Genomic DNA, 21,550 nt, shown 5'->3' on the forward strand with positions numbered 1-21,550 from the left:
AACGTAAGCCAGGAAAGCACACACGCACACCCATTTTTATTAGCCTTCCCTGGGATAGGGGTTTGTACCAATTCTAAAGTGCAACGTGTGTTTGAAGTTTGTGCACAAGCCAAGGAGAGGCAAAGCGCCCCGTTTGCGTCCGAGTCTCAGTGGGTCCACCAAACTCTCGCGCAGCCAGCCTGCCCGTGGTTTGTGTAACCGTGTGTGTGAGTGTGTGCGCGCGCGCGCGCTCGCATCTGTGCCCGCGGCGCACGCGAGCCAGAGAGCCGGCCGTGGGCGCTGTCAGGCCCTGGGCGGGGGAGGGGGGTGGTGCTGGGGCAAGCGTGGGGCGGGGGCCGGGGCTCGGCCCGCCCCGGGAGCCAGCCCCTTGGAGCCTCGGGCCCTGCAATGGGACGTGTTCTCCTTTAAGAGTTAAGAAACTTGAAACCTTGTTTGCGCAACAATCAGCGCCGCGGAGCCGCCAAAGTGTCTAGACTGGCATATGATGGGAGGCAGCCAATGACTCCGCGGCGCTCCTCCGGGGGCCCTCAGTGTGCGTTTGAGGAGAACAAAAAAGAGAGAGAGAGAGCCGAGTGGGGGAGCGAGCGAGGGAGTCGAGCCGAGAGAAAGAGCCGCCGGGCGCTGCCTCGCCAGACCTCGCCGGGACCGCGGGGCCACCGGGAGGCACTTTTTGTGGAGGGGGAGGGGGGCGACCTCTGCAGCCGCAGCGTCCTGGGCGTCCGAATGCGGCGTGGGGCGGGCTATGACCTCTGCCTCGGTGGATTGCATTTTAATTAAGGATTCCCAGCAGCTCTTTGGGATTTTTACAGTTTCCACTCATGTGTTGACACCGCGTTCAGGAGAAATTCGCTCCAAGTGCATCTAGCGCCTGGGACCTGAGACAGAGTTGGCCTTTCGTGCATGCAATTCCAGGGATTTTGGTTTTGTTTGGGGTTCTTTTTCTTCCTTTCCTTTTTTTCCCCTTTTCTTTTTGCAGGGAGAAAGAAGGAAGCCGAGGGTATCATCAACAAGCCTGCCTTTCGGATCCTGCAGGAAAAACCCATGTAGTGAAGCGCTTGGGTTTTAAAGGCAGGGCTTTCCAGACACATTTGGGGAGTTCAGCTCGAGTGCTTTGTGCTCATGGACCAGCCGCGCAACTTTTGAAGGCTCGCCGGCCCATGCGGGGTCTTTCTGGCGGCGCGCCGCCTGCAGTCTCTCTAAAGCGCCGGGGCTGGAGTTGCTGAGCCTCCCGGCCGCCGGGGTCCATGTAGCCGCGGGCCGGGCGCGGACTGCGGATCGGCGTGCGCGCGTTCCCCGCCGTCCAGCCCCGGCGAGCTCCCTCATGTTGCAGCCTTGCGGTGCCCCTTCGACGACAGGCTGTGCGCGGTTTGCACGGCGCCCTGCGGCAGAGCTTCATGTGGGGCTGCGGCCCGCGCAGCCGGCGCCTCGCTGAGGAAACGGACCCCCGGTAACCGGAGACCGCCTCCCCCCCCTCCCCCGGCGCCAAAGGATATCGTATGTTCAGGTCCAAACGCTCGGGGCTGGTGCGGCGACTTTGGCGAAGTCGTGTGGTCCCCGACCGGGAGGAAGGCGGCGGCAGCGGCGGCGGCGGTGGCGAAGAGGATGGGAGCGTGGGCAGCCGAGCTGAGCCGGCCGCGCGGGCACGAGAAGGCGGAGGCTGTGGCCGCCCCGAAGTCCGCCCGGTAGCCCTGCGGCGGCCCCGGGACGCGGTGGGACAGCGAGGCGCCCAAGGCGCTGGGAGACGCCGGCGCTCAGGGGGCCCCCCGAGGCCCATGTCCGAGCCGGGGGCCGGCTCTGGGGGCTCCTCGCTGGACGTGGGGGAGCCGGGAGGCCAGGGCTGGCTGCCCGAAAGTGACTGCGAGACGGTGACCTGCTGTCTCTTCTCGGAGCGGGACGCCGCCGGAGCTCCCCGAGAAGCCGGCGAACCCCTGGTCGGGGCGGCCCAGGAGCCGGAGGGCGGCGGGCGGAGTCGCGAAGCCCGCTCGCGGCTGCTGCTTCTGGAGCAGGAACTCAAGACGGTCACGTACTCGCTGCTGAAGCGGCTCAAGGAGCGCTCGCTGGACACGCTGCTGGAGGCGGTGGAGTCCCGCGGCGGCGTGCCGGGCGGCTGCGTGCTGGTGCCGCGCGCCGACCTCCGCCTGGGCGGCCAGCCCGCGCCGCCGCAGCTGCTGCTCGGACGCCTCTTCCGCTGGCCCGACCTGCAGCACGCCGTGGAGCTCAAGCCCCTGTGCGGCTGCCACAGCTTCGCCGCCGCCGCCGACGGCCCCACCGTGTGCTGCAACCCCTACCATTTCAGCCGGCTCTGCGGGCCAGGTGAGCACGCCGCGCCCTGCGGGTCCTCGCGGTTCCCGTCCAGCCACCTTCCGTGGCCTTCTCTCTCCCCTGGACTCTCGGGAGGGAGGGCGAAGCTGCGGGTGTGCCCCCGGGTTCCCCGGAGCGTGGGAGTTCCCAGTGGAGGCGCCTCATCCTGGCAGCAAAACCGGGTAGTGGGTATGTGGGCGCACACATCAAACGGCAACTTCATCTAAGGCTTCAGCAAACTCAGACTGGCGCCCTGCCGTCCATGGGGTCGCGAAGAGTCGGACACGACTTGGCGACTAAACAAACTCAGAAAGGTGCTCATTGCACTTTGCTCTGTGCGGCTTCAGGGATTTAAGGCAGACCCCAACTTTGTAGACAGTAGGAGAGAAGGGCAGGTCTAGGAGAGGCCAAAGACACCCCCCACCCCCCAGTGCATTAACCCCAAGTCCGAGCCGTGGCCTGAGACATTTGTGTGCATATGCCTATACCTGTGTTATACTTTGTCGGATCCAAGTAGATGCAAGTTGTAAATTCTGGTGGAGACAGTTCATGGCTGGAGTCAAAGGTTTTCGTAAATGTCCCACTTGTTCCTGTCTATACTTTGGAGCAAAGCTTTGGCAGGGTAGCCTTTCTCAGAGTGAAGACCACCGTCTTGTTCTGATTGTTTCCAGAATCCGTTGGGTGTCAAATGCATGGCCTTCTGTCATCATCATTCTCTATTCTGTGTCCAGCTTTTCTAGAGAATCAAAAGAGTCCTGGAGGTGTGTAGCTAGGGAAGGAAGCAGGCTATTTTAGTACCTTTGAGAACCGCTCCCCTTTGTTCTGTTCCTGGGATTTTCTGTACACGTGATCTACCCAGTCCTGCTTACCTGAGCAGGCTCTGTATGCTGGAGCAGAGGTGAGGACAGATGGAGACTCCTGCATCCTCACCCCCTTCCCCTTGCACTACAGGGATTGCACATTTTAGCCTGTAGCATCGTCTGGGTGTATGCATCTTAGGTGGCATGGCGGGGGGTTCGGGGTAAGGGGGGGAAGAGGGGTGTTCTGCAGGGGTGTTGGGTCTGGGCAGGCCCTGAGTTCTTCCAGTCTGGCCCTTCTTGGGAGAGACAACACCCAGCCTGGGGGCGTTTAAGAGGGTCAGATCACACAGGTCTTCTGACTCCCAGTGTGGAAGGGAAGGGCGGGGCTAGAAGCATGGATGTGTCCCAGGTGTCTTGTTTATGTCTGGGGTGGTGGCTGGAGGGGAAGGACGGTGCTTCAGCGGTGGTTCCTGAAGAGAGAGCACTGAAGGGGGCTGGGGAGAGGCAGCGTTGATCTGACTGCCTGCTCCTCATATGGTCATTCCAGGCCAAATTCTCAGGGGCTTGGTCAGTCCCTTATCTGTGGCCCACTGCGGGCCTTTTGTGTTCCTTGTTCCTCTCTAACAGCTTCCCCTGGAAGTGGATTTTCCCACTTTTCTTCTCTGACTCCTCCCTGCCTCTGAGGAGTAGGACCTAATTGTGGTTGCTCTGTTCCTGGTCCCTTTTTTTTTCAGTGGGAGAGAATTTGTGGGGTTCCCTCTGCTCTTTCAGAAGGCCCTGCTGGCCATTTTCTTTCTCACTGCATCAGTCTGCTAGGGGATATTTGTTGAGCACTTACCCTGTGCCAGGGACCACGCTGGGTGATGTAGTGGGGAGAGTGGAAATATGAGTAGCATCCATGCCCTCAAGAAACAGAATCTTTGGGTAGGGGTCAGAGGAGAGATGGGACAGAGATGGGGGAAGTAGGGCCAGGCCGGGCGTCTGGGGTGTGCATGTGACAGGAGCACCTCTAGCAGCCTTGCAGGCTGGGTGGTAAAGGGACATGAGTGTTGCAGGGGAAGTGGAGGGGACCTGCTGAGAGTCAAGGTGCCAGGCAAGTTCAGGTGCGTGGTTGGGAAGAGATGGGATGAAGAGATTGGAAACAGGCAGGACCCACCCTGCCCATACTTTTTGGATAAGTCTTGGTTTGAATTTGGTGAACTTGAGCAGTGTTAAGTTAAAGGGCAAACTGCAGTGGACTGGTTCTGACCCACAGACCTGGTCCTAGGCTGTGTCCTGCCAGTATGACAACTTGACCTTGGAGGGGGAGTAATCTCCCCTCTCTGTCTCCCTATGGGTCAGTGGGATTGGCTCTAGAAAATTCTCGACATCAAGTTCCAGACTCAGCATTGGCACTTGACTCCTCTCCTTCTCCCAGAAGGAGGCGCTGTTGCAGGGGCTGTGCCTGTTCTCCAGCTTCTTCACTAGCTCAGTGCTGCACCCGGCCCACCCCACCCCCCCCATTCAAGCCACACCAGGGGGATTTGGGAGGACTGGTGGTCTGGGGACGAGTGTCCTATAGGCACCAGATTGACCCTTTTGCTTCATCCTCTGCCTGATGGCTTAAGCCACCAGGACTGAGAACTGGGGGTCTGGCGGGCGGGAGGGGGGGGGTGTGCGGTGCTCTTTGCTGCCCACCCCACCTCCGCCTCCTGGCCGCCAGCCTGACTCCCTGAGCTGGGAGGGTGCATAGCTGGAGCTCAGCCGTGCGCGTCCTGATAAGGAGACTGCTCCTTCCAGGCCCCTGGGGGAGAGGGCTGGGGCACCGGGGCCAGCAGACACACAGAGAGTAGGCTGGAATACTCAGCAGGCCAACTGAGGGACACCCACTTGCACCCCAGTGCCCCCTAGGAGGGATCCCTAGTGACAGGCGGCCCCACTCTGGGCAGTGTGACTCGCTGCTGCTCAGAGCAAGCGCTGCTCCATCCTTCTGCTTGCTTTGGGGCGTTGGGGCCAGTTTTCTTCAGGCCTCTTTTCTCATCTGTAAAGCAAGGGGGCCAACAGCATCCTTGAAGCCCGATGGGTGGATTCCAGGTTACACCCGCCCTCTCCCTCATGCTTGTCTCAGAAAGTGGGGTCCCCCATACCTAGCTCTGCCCTGGGCTTCCTGCTCCCGTGGGACTCAAGCCCTGGCTTTCCCTCCTTCTGGTATATCTTTCTGTCCCAGGAAAAGCCAGTTAGCTGAGCTTGGTGCCTATGTGGACGGAAATGTGGAGAAATACTTTAATCACAGTTCTAACCTGTGTTTATAGAGCTCCTTTCTCCCGAAAGTATCCATTAACTTTGGAATAAATCTCCTGCTCTTTGCTTCACCACTTTTTTTTTTCTGTAATTATATTCAGTAAATTACTATTATCCAAATTGCGCCAGGGAAAGAGACAGAGCTAGGGAGAGAACTTCTGAACGACTGGAGGAGGCCGCCTAGGAAAACACAGGGTTCCCAGGCCAGGACTATAGGAATTAGAATGGGCTAGAAAGTTTGCCTTTTATTTGGCCTGGCATTATCCCTTTGAAATGAGATCAATTTCAAGTTGGGCTTCCAAGCCCCCGCCCCGCCCCTCTGGCGGCCCCTCGGCCTGCCCGCCCTGCTCCTCGGAGCTCCTCCTTGGAGGTGAGGAAGGGGTGATAATGTGCAGTTTGCCTCTTGCTGGCGCCAGCCGGCTGCGCTGTTTATCTGGCTGCCGGGGGAATCTGGGCAATTAGGCTCCGCCGGCCTTAAAGCGCCAAGAGCTTCTTTTCGGCTTCTCCCACCCCAGGGCTTGGGGTTGATCCCTCAGGTTCTGGGGGTGGAGGGGACAGGCACCCGGGAGGCCACTCCTCCGGAGGGTGAAAACTGGGAGGCCCAGGAAGGCACGTGAACCTTTCCTAAGAAGATGCTAGGCTGCACAGATGGGGTGGAAGGTAATGTCTCCAGTTGAAACCTTACCAGGCAGTGGGAGAGGCTGTGAACTCTTCTGGCTTTGCAGTTAGGGTCTAGATCCCAAAGGCTCAGTACCCCCTGGGGGCTAACCAGAGGCTTGTCTGGGCTGAGCTGAACTAACCTGAACTGGGTTGAGTGTTAGCCTTCTGATACCCTCGGCCCCTGGCTGACTGCTCTCACTTCTGAAGGAAGTTGGAGGCGATTCCTGAAGTTAATGTCTGAGGCTGGCTGTCTGCAGAGGCTGGAGTTTCTGATCTCTTTCTCTCTCTCCCCTCGCCAACTTCCTCCCTCCCTCCCTTCCTCCTGCCCATGATCGTTTCTTTCCAAGGGGCCTGTAGAGCCCTAAGAGCGCTCCCCTTGAAGTTTAGAGCACAAAAGTTATTATTCGGAAATCAGCACAAGATTTCTAAGTACTAAGGTAGCTTCTAAGAGGGGAGTGCTGACAGAGGGCCTGGAGGCACCTTACATTGTCTCTTCAGACCTTCTGTCCCACCTGAGTTCTTGACCTGGGGCTCCCTCTTCCCAGATCCATGCGGGGAGGGTTGATGTGTTGGAGGTGCCAGTGAGAGGTTTGTGTATAGCAGCATTTATTCCGTAAGAACCAAACAGTGGAAACAACCGAATGTCCATTAGCTCATAGATGGATAAACAAATTGTGGTATAGCCATCCAGTGGAATAGTATTCAGCCATAAATAAGAATGAAGTATGAGAGGACAGCATGGTTGAGCCTGGAAACCAGTATGTTAAATGAAGGAAGCCAGATACAAAAGTCCTCATGTTATAGGAAGCCTTTGGTGTGAAATATCCAGAATAGGCAAACCCATGAAAATAAAAAGTAGATTTGTGGTTGCCTGAGGTTTAGGGATTGGGAGGAATGAATGACTGCGAATGGGGCAGGGTTCCTTTTGGGGTGATGAAAATGTTCTGTAATTAGGTGGTGGTGTTGGTCTCACAAATCTGAATGTACTAAGAACCGCTGGATTGTATATTTTAAAAGAGTGGATCTTAGGGTATGTGAATGATAACTTTTTTTTTTTTTTTTTTAACGTAACTTGGTATTGGTCCTGAACTGGCCTCCCCCTTTGCTTAGTTGAAGTAGAATAACCTTGGCCTTCCTGTGTGGCTTTGGATGGGCCCTTTACCTGCCTCTACCCAACTTACCCCATCAGTTAAAAGAAGTTGAGTTGGGGGGAACCTCTGATATTCTAAATTCCGGTGTCTTGGGGGTGGAGTCTCTTTTTTACTTGCCTAGGATGGAAGTTTGGAGAAGGCAATGGCACCCCACTCCAGTACTCTTGCCTGGAAAATCCCATGGACGGAGGAGCCTGGTGGGCTGCCGTCTGTGGGGTCGCACAGAGTCGGACACGACTGAAGTGACTTGGCAGGATGGAAGTTAGTGATGTGCTTCCAGTCTCTGTGCAGATGGTTTTGCTAGAATGGAGGAGGATGGGGGTGCTGGTAAAGTCCCTCCTAAAAGCTTTGCAATTCCCAGGTCTGTGGACTTGCTTTTTGCCTCACTCATGTGTTAGATGCCCCCAGCTCAGGTGTTTCTGTGGGTGGTGAGTATCGTAACTCAAGGCTTAAGTGGCTTCCATGACGGGGATCTTCTTGAGCCCCTCTTCCCCTTCCCAGGTCCCAGGTTACAGCCACTGGAAGAGATGCTGGGGTTGATTACAGTGGCTCGACTCCAGCCAACACAGCCCATCGCTGCCAGATTTCACTTTTGGGGACAGATCTGGGGGCAGATGTCCAGACTTCCTGCCCACGTGTAGCCTGGGCCTCAGCCAATCAGATGTTTGCAAGAGGAACCCTGACGCAGGAGTCGGAGGCCTTCTGATAAGTTGTTGGGGGCTGGTGGGAAGAGCATGAGGCTGGGGGTCAGGAAGCCTGGCCTCTGGTTCTGCCTCTGCACCAGCCCCCTGTCAGACTCTGAGGGAGTCACTTCTCCTATTCAGGCCTCAGCCTTCTCCTCTGTACAATGGAGCACTGGCTTCAATTCTCTTTCCCTATGGGTCTCTAGCCCTTCCTGTGTTTTGCCTCTTGTTCTGAGAGTCTGGTCCTCACTTGAGTCTGGTCTTTAGCTCTTCCAAGGTTGGTGGATAAAGGGGCTCCTACTGAACGAAGCAGTTCCCCTCCTTGAGTCTTGTGTGAGGTCTCTCTTGGGTGACCCTTTTGGCCCTGTATGTCCCCTTTCTCCCTCCAGCTTTACCATTAACCTTATCACTGTTGTCTTTGTCCACATTATACTGAATGGTTTCTGTGCATGGGATGTACCAGACCCAGCTGGGATGAAGGAGTGGAAGACTGAATGCTCCTTTTTTTTTTTTTTTAATGTGGACCATTTTAAATCTTTTATGAATTTGTTACACTATTGTTTCTCTCTTATGTTTTGGTTTTTTGGCCACGAGGCATGTGGGATCTTAGCTACCCAACCAAGAATTCACCCTACGCCCCTCTGCATTGGAAGGTGAAGTCTTAATCACTGGACTGCCAAGGAAGTCCCAACAGGGTGCTTCTTGATTGCCTGTCTCATTGGGGTGTAGAGTAGAGGCAGGCCTGGACTCTGATCCCAGCTCCACCATGATTGGCTGGGGAGGCACTGGAAAAGTCAGTTTTCTCATCTGTGAAATGGGGATGATAATGGTCGTCTTCTTTATTTTTGAGAAAGGATGAAATGAAAGTAGGCACCCAATGAGCATGATTAACCACTCTGTACCTAAGGTCCAAAGGAATGAAATACAGTGAATGAAATGGAAAGGCCCCAGCGCAGAGAGAGACACAGGGTAGGCATTCAGCAAATGTTTGCTTCGCTCCCAGTGGCTAATCCATGATTCAGTTTCCTTCTCCCCAATCCAGTCCACAAAAGATTCCCTGTTTCTAGACTTTGTTGAAGTCATTTCTAGCTGGAAAAGCCGGGTTGGGGAAGAGGTGAAGCTGCCTGCTCCTACAACTAATTGTGCCTTATTATAATTGCGAAAAACACTTATTACCCCTTGTGTCATTCCTGATACCTGCCTAATAATAGTTATTACCGCTTTACTACCACTGAGAGTTTGTTTTAGTTTGCGATTTGATGGTGTTTAGTTTCATTTACAGAAAATGAAGGGTCATTTCATGCATGCAAATTGTTACTTAGTTTAGCAAATTGTTACTTCCCAGAAAGCAAGAGGCTAAGGAATTCTTCTGAAGACAAAGTATATGTTTTTAAGGACAAGTATTTTAGGCAAATGAAAGGAAACCCAAAGGAAAATGCCATAGACAATGAGGAATCACACAGGGTCTGAGGTGGGCAGCCACGGAGGTGGCGTCCTGCCCCTTCTCTTTACGGAGGGGGAGACTGAGGCCGAGAACCAGTGGTGACTGGGGTATGGTCTCCCATCTGGGGAGCTGGGTTTGGCTTTTTCGGTCCTAACCAGTCATGCCCGTCTCGCCCTGAAGGGCCTTTGCTCTAATGTAGCTTGTTTGTAAGTGAGCTTCTGTGTCTCTGTGGGCCTCTGCCCTCACTCAGTTTTGTTAGAGTTACCACACTTAGCAAAGAAAAACACAGAATGCCCAGTTAAATTTGAATTTCAGGTAAACAACATGTAATATTTTAGCATAAGTATGTCCCAGATATTGCAAGGGGCATACTTATACTCAAAGTGTATCCCATGTATATCCAAAATTCAAATGTAACTGAGCATCCTAGCTCTGACTTTGCCTGTACCCGTGTTTCTCTCATTATAATAATAATAGCTGCTGTTTGTCTAGATATTTTTCTGCAGTTCCAAGAATCGTCTTGAGCATTTTACGTACTTTATTTGCTTTTGTCTTCCTGGCAAACCTAGGGAGTCTCTCTGATTATTTTCCCCATTTTAGAGCTGAGGAAACAGGCTCAGAGAGGTAAGGTAGCTTGCCAGCTGTCACACAGCCGAAGGAGATAGAGCGGGGATTGCGCCCAGGTTTGTGGCCTAAGACTGTGGCTTTCCCTATGCTGTTCCAGGGGATTTGGGCAGCAGAGGTGCTGATTTCCTGGGAGCTGGGTTTATTATTTGAGGAAATCAATCATCAAAAACATGTAGAGCCCCTCTGTGTGAACTTTCTCATCCCGGCAGTGACACACTGACTCCTGTCTTCCAGAATCACCGCCACCCCCCTACTCTCGGCTGTCTCCTCGCGACGAGTACAAGCCACTGGGTAAGTGTGTCCTCCCTCTGACCCTTGGGGAGGTGTGTCCATCCCAGGCTCCCCCAGGGCCCCGCCTCAGTGCTGAAGAGCCCGAGAGAGCAAGGGGAGGAAGGGATCCCCAGCCTGGTTGCCTTTGAAATGGGGTGGGTGAAGTTTTACAAACACACTCCCAGTTGGGCCAGAGCCGACCCAGCCTCTGCAGTGGGCTATTTACATCTAGAAATTCCTCGCCCATCATTAACCTCTCTGTGACCTTTAAACATGAGCCTGTGGGAGATGAATGGGTTTTGACTTCAGCATCTCATTGGAGGTGGGTTAGGGTTTCTGTCTCTTTTCCTCTCCTTCCCTCCCAGCCTTAGGTGGTTCTCCTTTGATGTGTATTAATTAGCACCATGACAGATAGGCTGAGCATGAAGTCACTGTCGAAAGGAGCTGTATGTGTCATTCCCCACCCCCACCCCCACCCCCACCTTTATTAAGCCACGAAATTCACCTGGGCAGAAAGAGCAGTTGAAAAGTTTAGAAAGCAAGTACACTGGTACACTCAAGCATGGAGGGTACCCCTCAGTGGTAATGTCACTGTTGGCAGGTCCCATTCAGAGGTAGGACGTGTTTTCTGTAAAGCCTTGGGGCTGAATGCTTAGCCCGTATGGTGGGGTAGATGCATATGGTTTTAAAAGTAGAGATGGCTTGTTTTCTGGCCCTCTTGGTTCCTCCAGTGGAGAATCCCTGTGTTGGGGTGAGTGAGTATGGCCTTAATAGCACCAGGAGAGTGACTTGGTGACCCAGGCAGCTCCCATGAGACCTGAGCTTTAAAAGTCAGATGGCGTGGCAGTGATGCTAACACATTCCACCAGTGACCACAAAAAGTGGGTTTTGTTTTGTTTTTGGTAACGGCCTCTTCCCGGTAGTGTGTGTCAGCACCATCTGGGAGGTCACTCCTGAGTGTCATAAACTTGCAGGCATCCAGTCCAGTTTTCCTTCCAGGCCCCCCACTGCGGAGACAGCAGTGCCCACTTGTTCCCTCTGGGAGTTGGTCCTCCTCCGTCAAGGACGACAGAGGCTGTCCCAGGATGGAGTATGAGTCAGTGCCTTAATGGTGGCAACTTCCTCATTGCTTTTCCTGAAGTATGGTCATCTCATGGATGGAGGAGCTTGATTTAGTTCTCTGAGGAACTGGAAAGGTCGTCTGGGGGTACCCTGTCACTTGAAGGCTGCCCAGCTGATAAGCAGTGGGGCTGAGGCAGAAACCCACAGTAGCCCCTGTTCAGCTCAGCGGTACCCCACCCTTCCTTCCCAGGCCTGTCTCAGCATTTTCTGAGTTAACATAATTGTACTCGTTGCTTAGAAGATCCCTAATTCAAAAGATGGGGGAAAAGAAAAATCAAAACCCTCAAATGTTCTTAGTAAATGTAGCACCTGAGCTTGAGTGTCGAGGATCATTGCCCTGAGGAATCGTGGGTCAGCTGGTGATAAAGCCACAAAAAATCAGGACCCCGTCCAGCGAGGCAGAGTGACCATTTGAAGATGAACAAGTGTCCCTGTTATTTTACAAATGGGACCACTGAGATGGAGAAAGAGGAAGTGACGTTTGCTGGTGCTCAGGAGTCAGAAGACGACAGCCCACCGTTTGTTTTTGTTCGTGGCTCATGAGCCGAGAATGGTTTTTGCTTTTTAAAATGGTTAAAAAAAAAATACAAAAAAACCCAAACAAACCCACCCAAAGCAGAAGACTCTTGTGGCGTGTGAAAGCCATGTGAAATTCACATTTCAGCATCCCTGACGGTGTTCTGCTGGAAGCCGGCTGTGCTGTCTGTGGCCGCTGCCACAGGACCACAGCAGAGGTGGAGGGTTTCAGTGGAGAGTTTCACAAAGCTGAAAATACTCTCTTTGGGCCCCTGGCAGGCAAAGCTGGTGACACCTGATTTTACTAAGAGTGGAGGGTGGAACTCGAACCCTGGGCTCCAACTTCCAAATGGGGTTCCTCCCTGGGACTTGAGCAGTGACCGAGGCGGGGAGTGTTCTTTTCCTACAACGGCCTTGGAGGGCCTCTCTAGAAGCCCCAGATGCGAGGGGTTGGAGAGTACATGGCAGGGACTTGTAGCTGCAAGGGATGGAAAACACCCATCACCCAACCCCTGGAAAGTTCACGAAGCTGGCTGTGTCGGCTCCACAGCACTTCATGAAGAAACAGGGTTCAGCCTGGGATGTTACTGCTTCAGACAAGAAGTGGCAACAAGACTTGGGGCTTGAACACTTTGGGAAGATTAGGTATGAAAAGCAAAGTTCTTTTTTTTTTTTTATTTTATTTTTAAACATTTTTTTTTTTAATTTTTATTTATTTATTTGGCTGCTCTGGGTCTTAGTTGTAGCATGTGGGATCTAGCTCCCTGACCAGGGATCGAACCTGGGCCCCCTGCACTGGGAGCTCAGAGTCTTAGCCACTGGACCACCAGGGAATTCCAAAAGCAAAATTCTTTTACGAGGTTCCTACTTAGGCATTGAGGTTATTGTCTTTTTTTAAAAGAGATTTTCCATCTGTCCCTATTTTCCTCCAAACCTGTTTGACCAGGAGATAACTTTCTCAGGCTCTGGTAAATAGTCTGAGTTATTTTTTGTATTATTTTCTTTTCCTTGCATTGTTAGTTTTCATAAACAAAAAGTCAGTTCACTTCTAAGCTGCTGTGATCACATGAAACCAAAAAACAAAATAAAACCCAGAACACCCAGTCAGCATCTGGCAAGTGGGAAAAGAAAAAGGAAAAAAAAAATAGAGAAAGGCCAAATTGGTTAATGTTTCATCTTCCCGCTCCCCAAGCCATGTGGTAAAAGGAAAAAAATTCCTACAGGATCGAATGGAATTCTAGCTCGCAAGGGCCTAGGCTAACGGTTTTTGTCTCAGGGTTTCCCCAGCTTGGAGTGGCTCTCCTGAGCCAGTGGGACCAGCTGCGCCACACTGAGCTGGGTGGGAAGATGAAAGATGCTACAGGCCTTCCAGGAAGAACATGTCTTCTGACTCCTGGACAGACCTGTCCCTTAACAGGGACAACACCCCGTTGCTGGTGGCAGAGGCACAGGCCCAGGGAAAACTTCCCAAGTCAGCCTGTCCCGAAAGGCACCGGCTTGTCCCACTAGCAGCTCAGTGTTCAGGAGAAAACTTGTGCAAAAGAATTTCCCATCTCCCCTCTAAGTTGCACTGCAGATAGAGGAAACAAGCAGTGTGTGCTGTATGAGGTACTTAAAACTACTTAAACAACAAATGAATGCCTTGAAAAAAAGGAAAAACCAGTCCAGACGTTGAAAGTTCCTTTGGGAGCAGGTTTGGATGTGAGAGAGTGGGGGAAGGGAGAGAGAAAACAGTCTGGGAGCAAACGCTTGAGCCCTTAATTAGAGGGGTGTAAGCGGGACAGAGTGAGGATGGCTGGTAACTTGTTAAAACAGAGTTTCCCCAGCTCCAGCAGGAGGAAGGAAGGAAGGAAGGAAGGAAGGAAGCAAGAAGGAACAGCTTCAAGAATTTTAATGGTTGTAATTAAGTACAGCAGCTATGAATTGTTTAGGGGCTTAATTTAACCTTACCCAGGGAGGCTCCAAGTTACTACTTGCTTGGTCCCCTGAACTTGGGTTATTTCTGTGGTCAGAGCAATTGAAACTTTTTCAGGTGCCAGAGCTGCAGCAGTCAGCATTTTCCAGAAGAGTTCCAGGGTTGGCCGGCCTGGTCTCGTGCGATCGTGGGACGGGGAGTGGCAGCAGAAAGTTGTGAGGCACAGGCTGCCCTTTGCAAGCATCTGCATGCCCACATGTGCACGCGCATGCGTGCGTGCACACACACACACACACACTCGCATGCATGCTTGAGAAATAAGAGAGGAAACCCCGACAGCCAACTAAGTTCTCTTTCTCTTCCCTCCTGCAGATCTATCTGATTCCACATTGTCTTACACTGAAACAGAGGCCACCAACTCCCTCATCACAGCTCCGGGTGAATTCTCAGGTTGGCATTTCTTTTTCCCTTGCATGTTACTGTTGTGTTGAATTTACAGGAGGGGGTCCGGTGGCAGGGGCCTGATGGAGGTCTTGTTGTTGTTTTCCCCCCGCCTTTTCTTTTCCCTGGGCCTCCTACCCCTCAAGGAGAAGACTATCAGTGTCTTCATCACTGGTGTTCTTGGGGTGAAGAACAGTCTGTATGAATGGGGCCTGCGGGTGAGAACCTGTCCAGTGTCCAGCAATCCATGCTTTAACTAGTTGTCTGTTGTGGAAATGATGAAAACGCAGCCCAACTCTCCATCCCGATTTTGAAGGGATCCTTTCCGCCTGCTGCCGAGAGGCAGCAAAATGGATGTGTTTGTTTTCATTGTCTTTGTAGGTTTCTCTTATCCCCGCCTCTAGGGAAGGACTGATGTGAAGGGTCAGGAGAGGGGGAAATGGAGTGGGTAGAACATTCATGAAGTCTGACCCGCGAGGAGTTTTCCAGAGGCTGTGGTTTCCATGTCTCTCTCTCGGCAGTGGATGCTGGGCTAGGAACCAGAGAGAACTCTGGTGAAGAGCCTCCTCCCACCCCCGGCATTTAGGTGTTGGCCATAGGGCCTTTCCCATTCTGGGAAAGACGTAGATCAAGCTTTCCTTGAGAAATGACAGGTTAGTGGTGAGCCAGGGGATTCCAGGGCCAGGAGGGACTCAGGTGTCAAGGTCTGTGGGGCCCTTTGGGAGCAGGGTGTGTAGGGGGCACTGTGAGGACAGCTGGGGCTCATGGCCTGGCTCTGCTGCATTGACTGACAGCCTGTTGGGCTGGAGATGCTTCCAGAGCGGGCATGGCTGGATCTCTGCAAGAAGACCTCTGTCTGCATCTGAACCATCCTTCCCTGACCCCACCCCCATGTCATAATGGCAGCAACAGTCATCGTAGCTGTTTATTGAGTGTTTACTTTGGGCCACATCCGGTACTCAGGCCCTTTTATGATCATCGACTCATAACAGTAGGAAGGTGACTTGTCCAGGTCACACAGGAGCAGAGCCATCTGCCACCACGCCTCTGTGCTCCTGACCACGGCTCTGTGCCCCACTTCTCCGTAAAGACTGGATGTACCTCCAATGAACGTATTTCACGGACTTCTGTCATTTCTTATGTACGTTCTCCTTGACTTAAGGGTGTCTTGATGTTGGCTGCTCAGGGCTACCTGCTCAGTGCCGATGTCCAGAGCCCTTCCCCATCCATTCCATGTTCTGTCACAGCCTCAGGAGAGCACAAGAGTGTGTCTGTTTGGAAGACAGGGAAACTAGAAGCCAGAGCAGGAAGTGACTTGCCCATGGGCATGGTGGGGCTCATGACACAGCTGGTACTGCGGCTCGGGTCTTCTGGGCCCCACTTGCCTTCTGCTCTCTGGTGGCCCCTCTGACTGGGCCGCTTTGTTTTCACCCTGCCTCTTGACCCTACTTCTTAAAATGTCTTGCCCTGAAAAACCTAACTAGAGCAGCACAAGACGTTGTTGTTTTAATCCCTTCTTTTCCCTCTCTGCCTGTGTGGAGGGAAGCCGCATGTAAATATACAGCAAGAGGCTTAAAAGTATTCCTGAATGCGTGATTCCATGTCTGTGCCAACAATCAGAGTGTGTTTAATTTGGATGGATTGCACTGGCGTCGGTCGCACGGTCGGATGGATGGTTTTTCAGCATCCCTTCCCCTTGTTAATGGTGGAAGCTGCTGTGTGTGGAGGTGCCTTACAGGTTCATGGCATGTTCGCAGACGTCGTCTCTCTTGATCGCTGTCATCCCAGAGCTGGCCTGGTGTGCGGCTCAGGCTGGAAGGGAGCAGAGCCCAGAGAACCTGCTGGAGGCCCCTCCTTTACTCGGTTCCCAGGAGGGAACACCCTCTCGAGGCTGGGAGGTCTCTGGAGACCCTGAGGCCGTTAGATCTGGCTACCTTGGGGTCCAGTGGGCCCATGTTTGGGATTCCCACCCAGTTATCCCAGAGTGGTCTTTGGTTCTGACTGGTGGGATAGCACTGATGCCCTTTACTGTGAATGAGGATCACGTGGCTCTCATGAGCAAATCTGGCACCCAGCGCCTTGGGATTCTTAGGGGCTGAAGGAACTGGGGAGGACGTTTGGGATTTCCTGTTGGGGGGTGATTGGTCTGAGTCGCGGGTGGTCTCAGTAGGCAAGGAGAGCGTCCTCTCCAGTGCAATCATCCAAGCCCGCCTCAGGGATGGCACAGGTCTCCTCCCGCTTGAGGGACTCCTGGTTCAGCTTTCCCAGCTTACTCGTGCCGTGGGGATCCCAGGACCAATGGGGTTGGCACTGCCCCTGCATGCTGGGAGCACGCAGAGTTGGGGCTGTGGGTGGCTGTCACCCTGGAGGACAGGCTCAGGCAGGGAGGCCCTGCCGGATGAGGAGAAGGCCCGGAGAGGTCTCAGTGGATGGTAAAACAAGACTCATCCTGTAAAGATGCATGGTGCACGAGGGCAGGGCGGGAGGTGAGGTGGGAAAGGTGAGGGCTCCGAGTGGGTAGAATGTGACGCTCAAGGACAGGTGATAAGGATGCTGATACTGACCTTTATTTATTTAACATTTGGCGTTCACAGTTAGCACTTTGCTAACTGCTGGTTGTTCTCCATATCGTTGACTCATTACCATAACCCAGTGACACAGATGTGATTCCCCCCATTTTGCAGGTGAGGACACTGAGGCTCATTGCTGGGCCACTGCCCCAAATTCCCAAACCAGAGGTGATAGGCTTGGGATGGGAGCCTGAGCCGTGTGACTGCCCAACTCACGCATTGTGTAGGGCCCACCCAGCTTCCCACGGCAGCGATCCCCATCCTCCTCCCCCAGCCACACCTGGCCAGGTAGAGCGAGCCACCTGGGGTCAGCCTGTCCTGATTGAAGCACCAGGGACAGGGCTGGGGCCTGGCAAGAGGCACCTCCCTATCGGGTGAATCTTGCCAACCACCCAGAGACCAGCTCAGCCACCACTCCAGTCCCCTCTGTCTCCCTGCATCCCAGGGGGCGCCGCTGTCCCTGGGAGCCTGGCCTCTCTCGGCATCCTGGGACCAGTGTCGCTGGAGCAGGGTGTCTGCAGCCCAGGCCAGAGACCGCCCTTGTTTGCACAATGACAATGCCAGCACCCGGCCCGAGGCTGGCTATTTTTATCCAGCTCCAAGGTCTCTCTGCTTCACTTTCCTGTCCTGTTGTTGAGGCCGCATTAGGGGGAACAGGGTGGGGGTTTTGAGAGGCAGTCATAGCCGGGGCAGTTGAGGACACATCGGCGGGTGTCCTGGGGGCAGCAGGACGCACGTCTGTCCTGGCTCAGCCTTCTGCTGAATGCTTGACACTCTCATCTGATCTGTACGTCGCTTCCCCATGTTGGTACGTGATCCACACCATCGACAACTGAAGCTCATCAAGATCGCCTAGTAAGGGGTCAGAATGTGGAGCTGCCACTGAGTAAAGGACTGCCACGCCTGGAGTCTTCAGTGGGATTTAGGAAAACCTGAAAGCCTAGAAGTCCCTTCTGGCATGCCTTCAGGTCCTTGACACTCTGGCTTCCTTGCCTGACTGCCGCCCCTTGACTGCCTGAAGCCCCCTCAGGTCATCGTCTTCTTTTCTACATCTCCACCCCTCTCCCATTCCCTCGATTTTGATTTAGTTTGGGGAGGAAAGCAAGAGTCGCTCTAGTTAAATTCAGACTAAAGTGTGAGTGGCTGGTAGGCAACTCTTTTTGGCAACTGAAAGGCAAGATATGCGATAATTCAAAGAAATTGTAGGATGAAGGGCCGCATGGGAATGACCATTCTGAGGGCTGGGTTCTCTAGGCTCTAGGTTAGAAGCACAGAATGAGCAAGACATAAGGAGCTTTTTTGCCCTTGATGAGGAGGGGCAGCCAGGCCAGACTCGGTGTTGGGTGCTGAGTGAGCTCTGGGCGTTGACCAAGGCTCGAGGTGATGCGCTGCTCTAGAAGCCAGGCCTGCCTGACTCCAGTGCTTGGGGGCTGGGGTGTGGAGCACTGGCTCTGCAGGAACCAGTGACTCCCCTCTAGAACAGAATATCCCATTCTAGTGCCTCCTGGATAACTGTTCAGGTGCTCTATTAAGCACCCACTATATGTGAGTCATAGTGTGAGCTGCCTGTCATGGGCACCAGGCAGTCCTTTGTCTGGTACCTGACTCTGTGTACCAGTGTCTCATCCTGTGGAGTGTGCTGGTTTCTTCAGAGCTGCATCAGTGAGGATGAGCCTCTCATTTGGAAGAGAAGGCCCGGGAAGGAAGAGAGCTCCGTAGGACAATGTGGAGAGCTGGAGGTTTAGCTGGACGTGGATGTCTTTGCTCCACCAGCCAGACTGAAAGCGCCTCAAGGGCGCAGATCGTCATCTAGGACTCGTGCGTTCTGCAGATTGGCAGAACAGAGGCTGCATGTTCCGGACACAAAGGCTCAGAAAGCTCAGGAGAGTGGCTGAGGGCCACACAGCAAGCATATAGCAGGTGGAGCCAGGTCACAGCTCAGACGGGTCCATGCTGCCCGCCCACCTGCCTCCTTTCCTGTCGTTGGTCCCCAAGGAGGTTCCCCTCTGCGGTCGGTGCTGTCTGATACGCGTCAGTGCCTACAGAGGTCAGGAGGGGAGTGAGTTAACGCAGTATTGAGTCCTGCTGCTGTTTCTGGGCTCAAGCATGCTCGCCTCAGAGGTCCTGGTCCAGCACAGACCCTAGACCTCCTCGTCCTTCAAGGTCCTCAGCGCAGCTCTGTTAGTGTGTGCTGAGCCTCTGCAGCAAGCTGGGCTGAAGAGCATGCAGTGCACACCAGCAGGCCCTGGGTTCAAGTCCCAGCTCTGCCATTTCCTAGCTGTAGGACTGGGGGCAGCCATTGAGCCACTCTGACCCTTGATTTTCTCACCTATAAAATCCGGTGGAAATGACAATGTATCATCTATAGTGAGGGTGAAATGAGGTGATGCCAATTGAGTCAGCCAAGGCTTGGCGTACATGTGGTAAGTATGGCTGTTACAGTGTGCCAGGCACTGTGCTTGGGCTGGAGACACAGACATAAAAATTACATCATCTTTGCTCTCAAGGTGCTCACAAACAGGTGAAGACACAAATAGTAGTCATGAAAAGTGGTATAAGAGGCAGTCAAGAGGAAGAAGGGCTTAGTGACTAACTGTTGGTGTGGGAAGTGGCCCAGGAAGACTGTCTGGAGGAGGTGATATCTAAGCTGGGTTTTGCAGGATAAATAAGAGTTTACCAAAGAAACAGGGTTTAGGCTTGAGGGATACAGTCCCAGTAGAAGAAATATCAAGTGCAAGGGCCTGGAGGTATGAAAAACAGTCTGATATTGAGAAACCTAAGGAGGGTAGAGAGGTTGGAAAGGAAAATACCTGATGTTGGTGGGAGATGAGGTGTGAGGAGGTCAGGGTCTAGGTAATACATATATTTTTAAAGACTTTATAATATACCAAGTATACAAATCCGTGTCCAGTTTGGTGAATTTTTACCAACTGATGGCAGCTGGGTGACAGGCAGGGCCTGGATAGCATTGTTGCACATGACTGTGCTCAGCCTTGACATGTGACAGCGCTCAGGGCCTGTCAGGGTCTGGGGGGCCACGTGTTGAGTGAGTGGTTTAAAAGAGAGAGCAGGAGGGCAAGGGGATTGGCTTCTAGTTGAAAAGAGGGTTTCATTTGGCCTTAGCAGGAAGGGTGTGTTACTAGAGTTTGGGGCAGATGGTGACCTGACTAGTTCGCCTTGAACCTAGATCGGAGGTGCCCTTGGGTGTGGCCCACTCCTGCTCTGCCTACCCCCCAGGTCAGGCACCAGCTTGGACATTTGTGGATGGGGACTGGCACTGAGCTCCTGGGCCAGGACCAGCTTGCCATTTCCAGTTCCGAAACGACCCCAGACTCCTTGCCTCCTCTTGGGGCAGGGGTGGGGAAAACATGCACTCCCCTCTGGTTCCAGGGTCAGCAGCATTTGGATCTTAACATCATATCTCTGCCATGGGTTCTTTTGTTTGTTTTTATAATTTTTTTTATAAGGTTCTAAAACCCTTTATTTATGGCTATGCTGAGGCTTTCTCTGGTTGTGACGGACAGGGGTACTTCCTAGTTGCGAGGAGCAGGGGCTTTCTCTGGTTGTGACGGACAGGGGTACTTCCTAGTTGCGGGGAGCAGGGGCTTTCTCTGGTTGTGACGGACAGGGGTACTTCCTAGTTGCGGGGAGCAGGGGCTTTCTCTGGTTGTGACGGACAGGGGTACTTCCTAGTTGCGGGGAGCAGGGGCTTTCTCTGGTTGTGACGGACAGGGGTACTTCCTAGTTGCGGGGAGCAGGGGCTTTCTCTGGTTGTGACGGACAGGAGTACTTCCTAGTTGCGGGGAGCAGGGGCTTTCTCTGGTTGTGACGGACAGGGGTACTTCCTAGTTGCAGAGAGCAGGCTTCCTTGCAGTGGCTTCTTTCGTTGTGGTGCGCAGGCTCTGAGGCACACAGGCTTCAGTAGCTGTGGTACACGGGCTTATGCGCCCCACAGCACGTGGAATCTTCCTGGACCAGGGATCGAAGCTGTGTCCCTGGTACTGGAAGGTGGACTCTTAACCCCTGGACCACCAGGGAAGTCTGTCTGCCATGTGTTTTCTTTCTGTTACAGCTTTCATCTACAAAAGAAAAAATAAAAGGCGTTTCCTCCCTAAAGCCTCCCAGATATCTCATAGAGGAACCCATTCTTCCTGGGCTGGTGGTTTGGGGTTAGAAGAGAAGCAGTGAGGAGGTTGAGGGCTGGAGCAACAGAGATGATGCCAGCAGTCCTGGGAGGACCGGGCCGTGTGAGGAGGCCTGGCGAGCATAGTTTGCCAAGAAGTACGTGGGGGTGGTGAGCAGTGCACCTCTGTGGGTTCCAGGCTTGGCCTTGCCCTTTACCCTGTGGTGTGAGTTTCGGTAAGCTCCTCACTGCCTAGTCTCAGTTTGCTTTGCTCCCTATACATTGGGCCCACTGGACCACTGATCTCAAGGGCTCCCTGGTACCAGCTCCTGGACCTTGAGGGGTTGTGCAGAGCTGGGACTTCTGGCCTGCAGCATCTTAACTTCTCATCATTGTCTCATCAAAGTAAAACTACGACCTGGAACAAGGCCATGCAGAAGGAGATGGTTGGTGTCCTGGACTCCCCACCACTCACCACCCCAGCAATCCTAGTCCCAGAGTATGAAAACTTGGGAACTAGAGCTGGGGGTACACTTAACCCGCGATGAATCTGAGGCCCAGAGAAGGCGACGGGTTCACCAGAAATCACACAGCTTTTACACCCTCCAGGGTGCCTGACAAAGGACCCTGGGGCTGGCATGTTTCCT

At 53.4% G+C, this 21,550-nt stretch overlaps 1 protein-coding gene across 1 annotated transcript in view; it reads left to right on the forward strand.

The window, feature by feature from the left end:
• Positions 1-751: 751 nt before the first annotated feature.
• SMAD6 (SMAD family member 6) overlaps positions 752-21,550 on the forward strand; it is a 77,818-nt gene continuing 57,019 nt past the window's right edge. The window contains exons 1-3 of the mRNA XM_052646847.1: positions 752-2,313; positions 10,181-10,237; positions 14,142-14,219. Of these exons, the coding sequence (XP_052502807.1) occupies positions 1,497-2,313; positions 10,181-10,237; positions 14,142-14,219 (952 nt within the window). The 5' untranslated portion in view covers positions 752-1,496. The remainder of the gene's footprint in view (positions 2,314-10,180; positions 10,238-14,141; positions 14,220-21,550) is intronic.

The sequence above is a fragment of the Budorcas taxicolor genome, chromosome 10, assembly GCF_023091745.1.
Source record: "Budorcas taxicolor isolate Tak-1 chromosome 10, Takin1.1, whole genome shotgun sequence".
Classification (NCBI taxonomy): Eukaryota; Metazoa; Chordata; class Mammalia; order Artiodactyla; family Bovidae; genus Budorcas; species Budorcas taxicolor.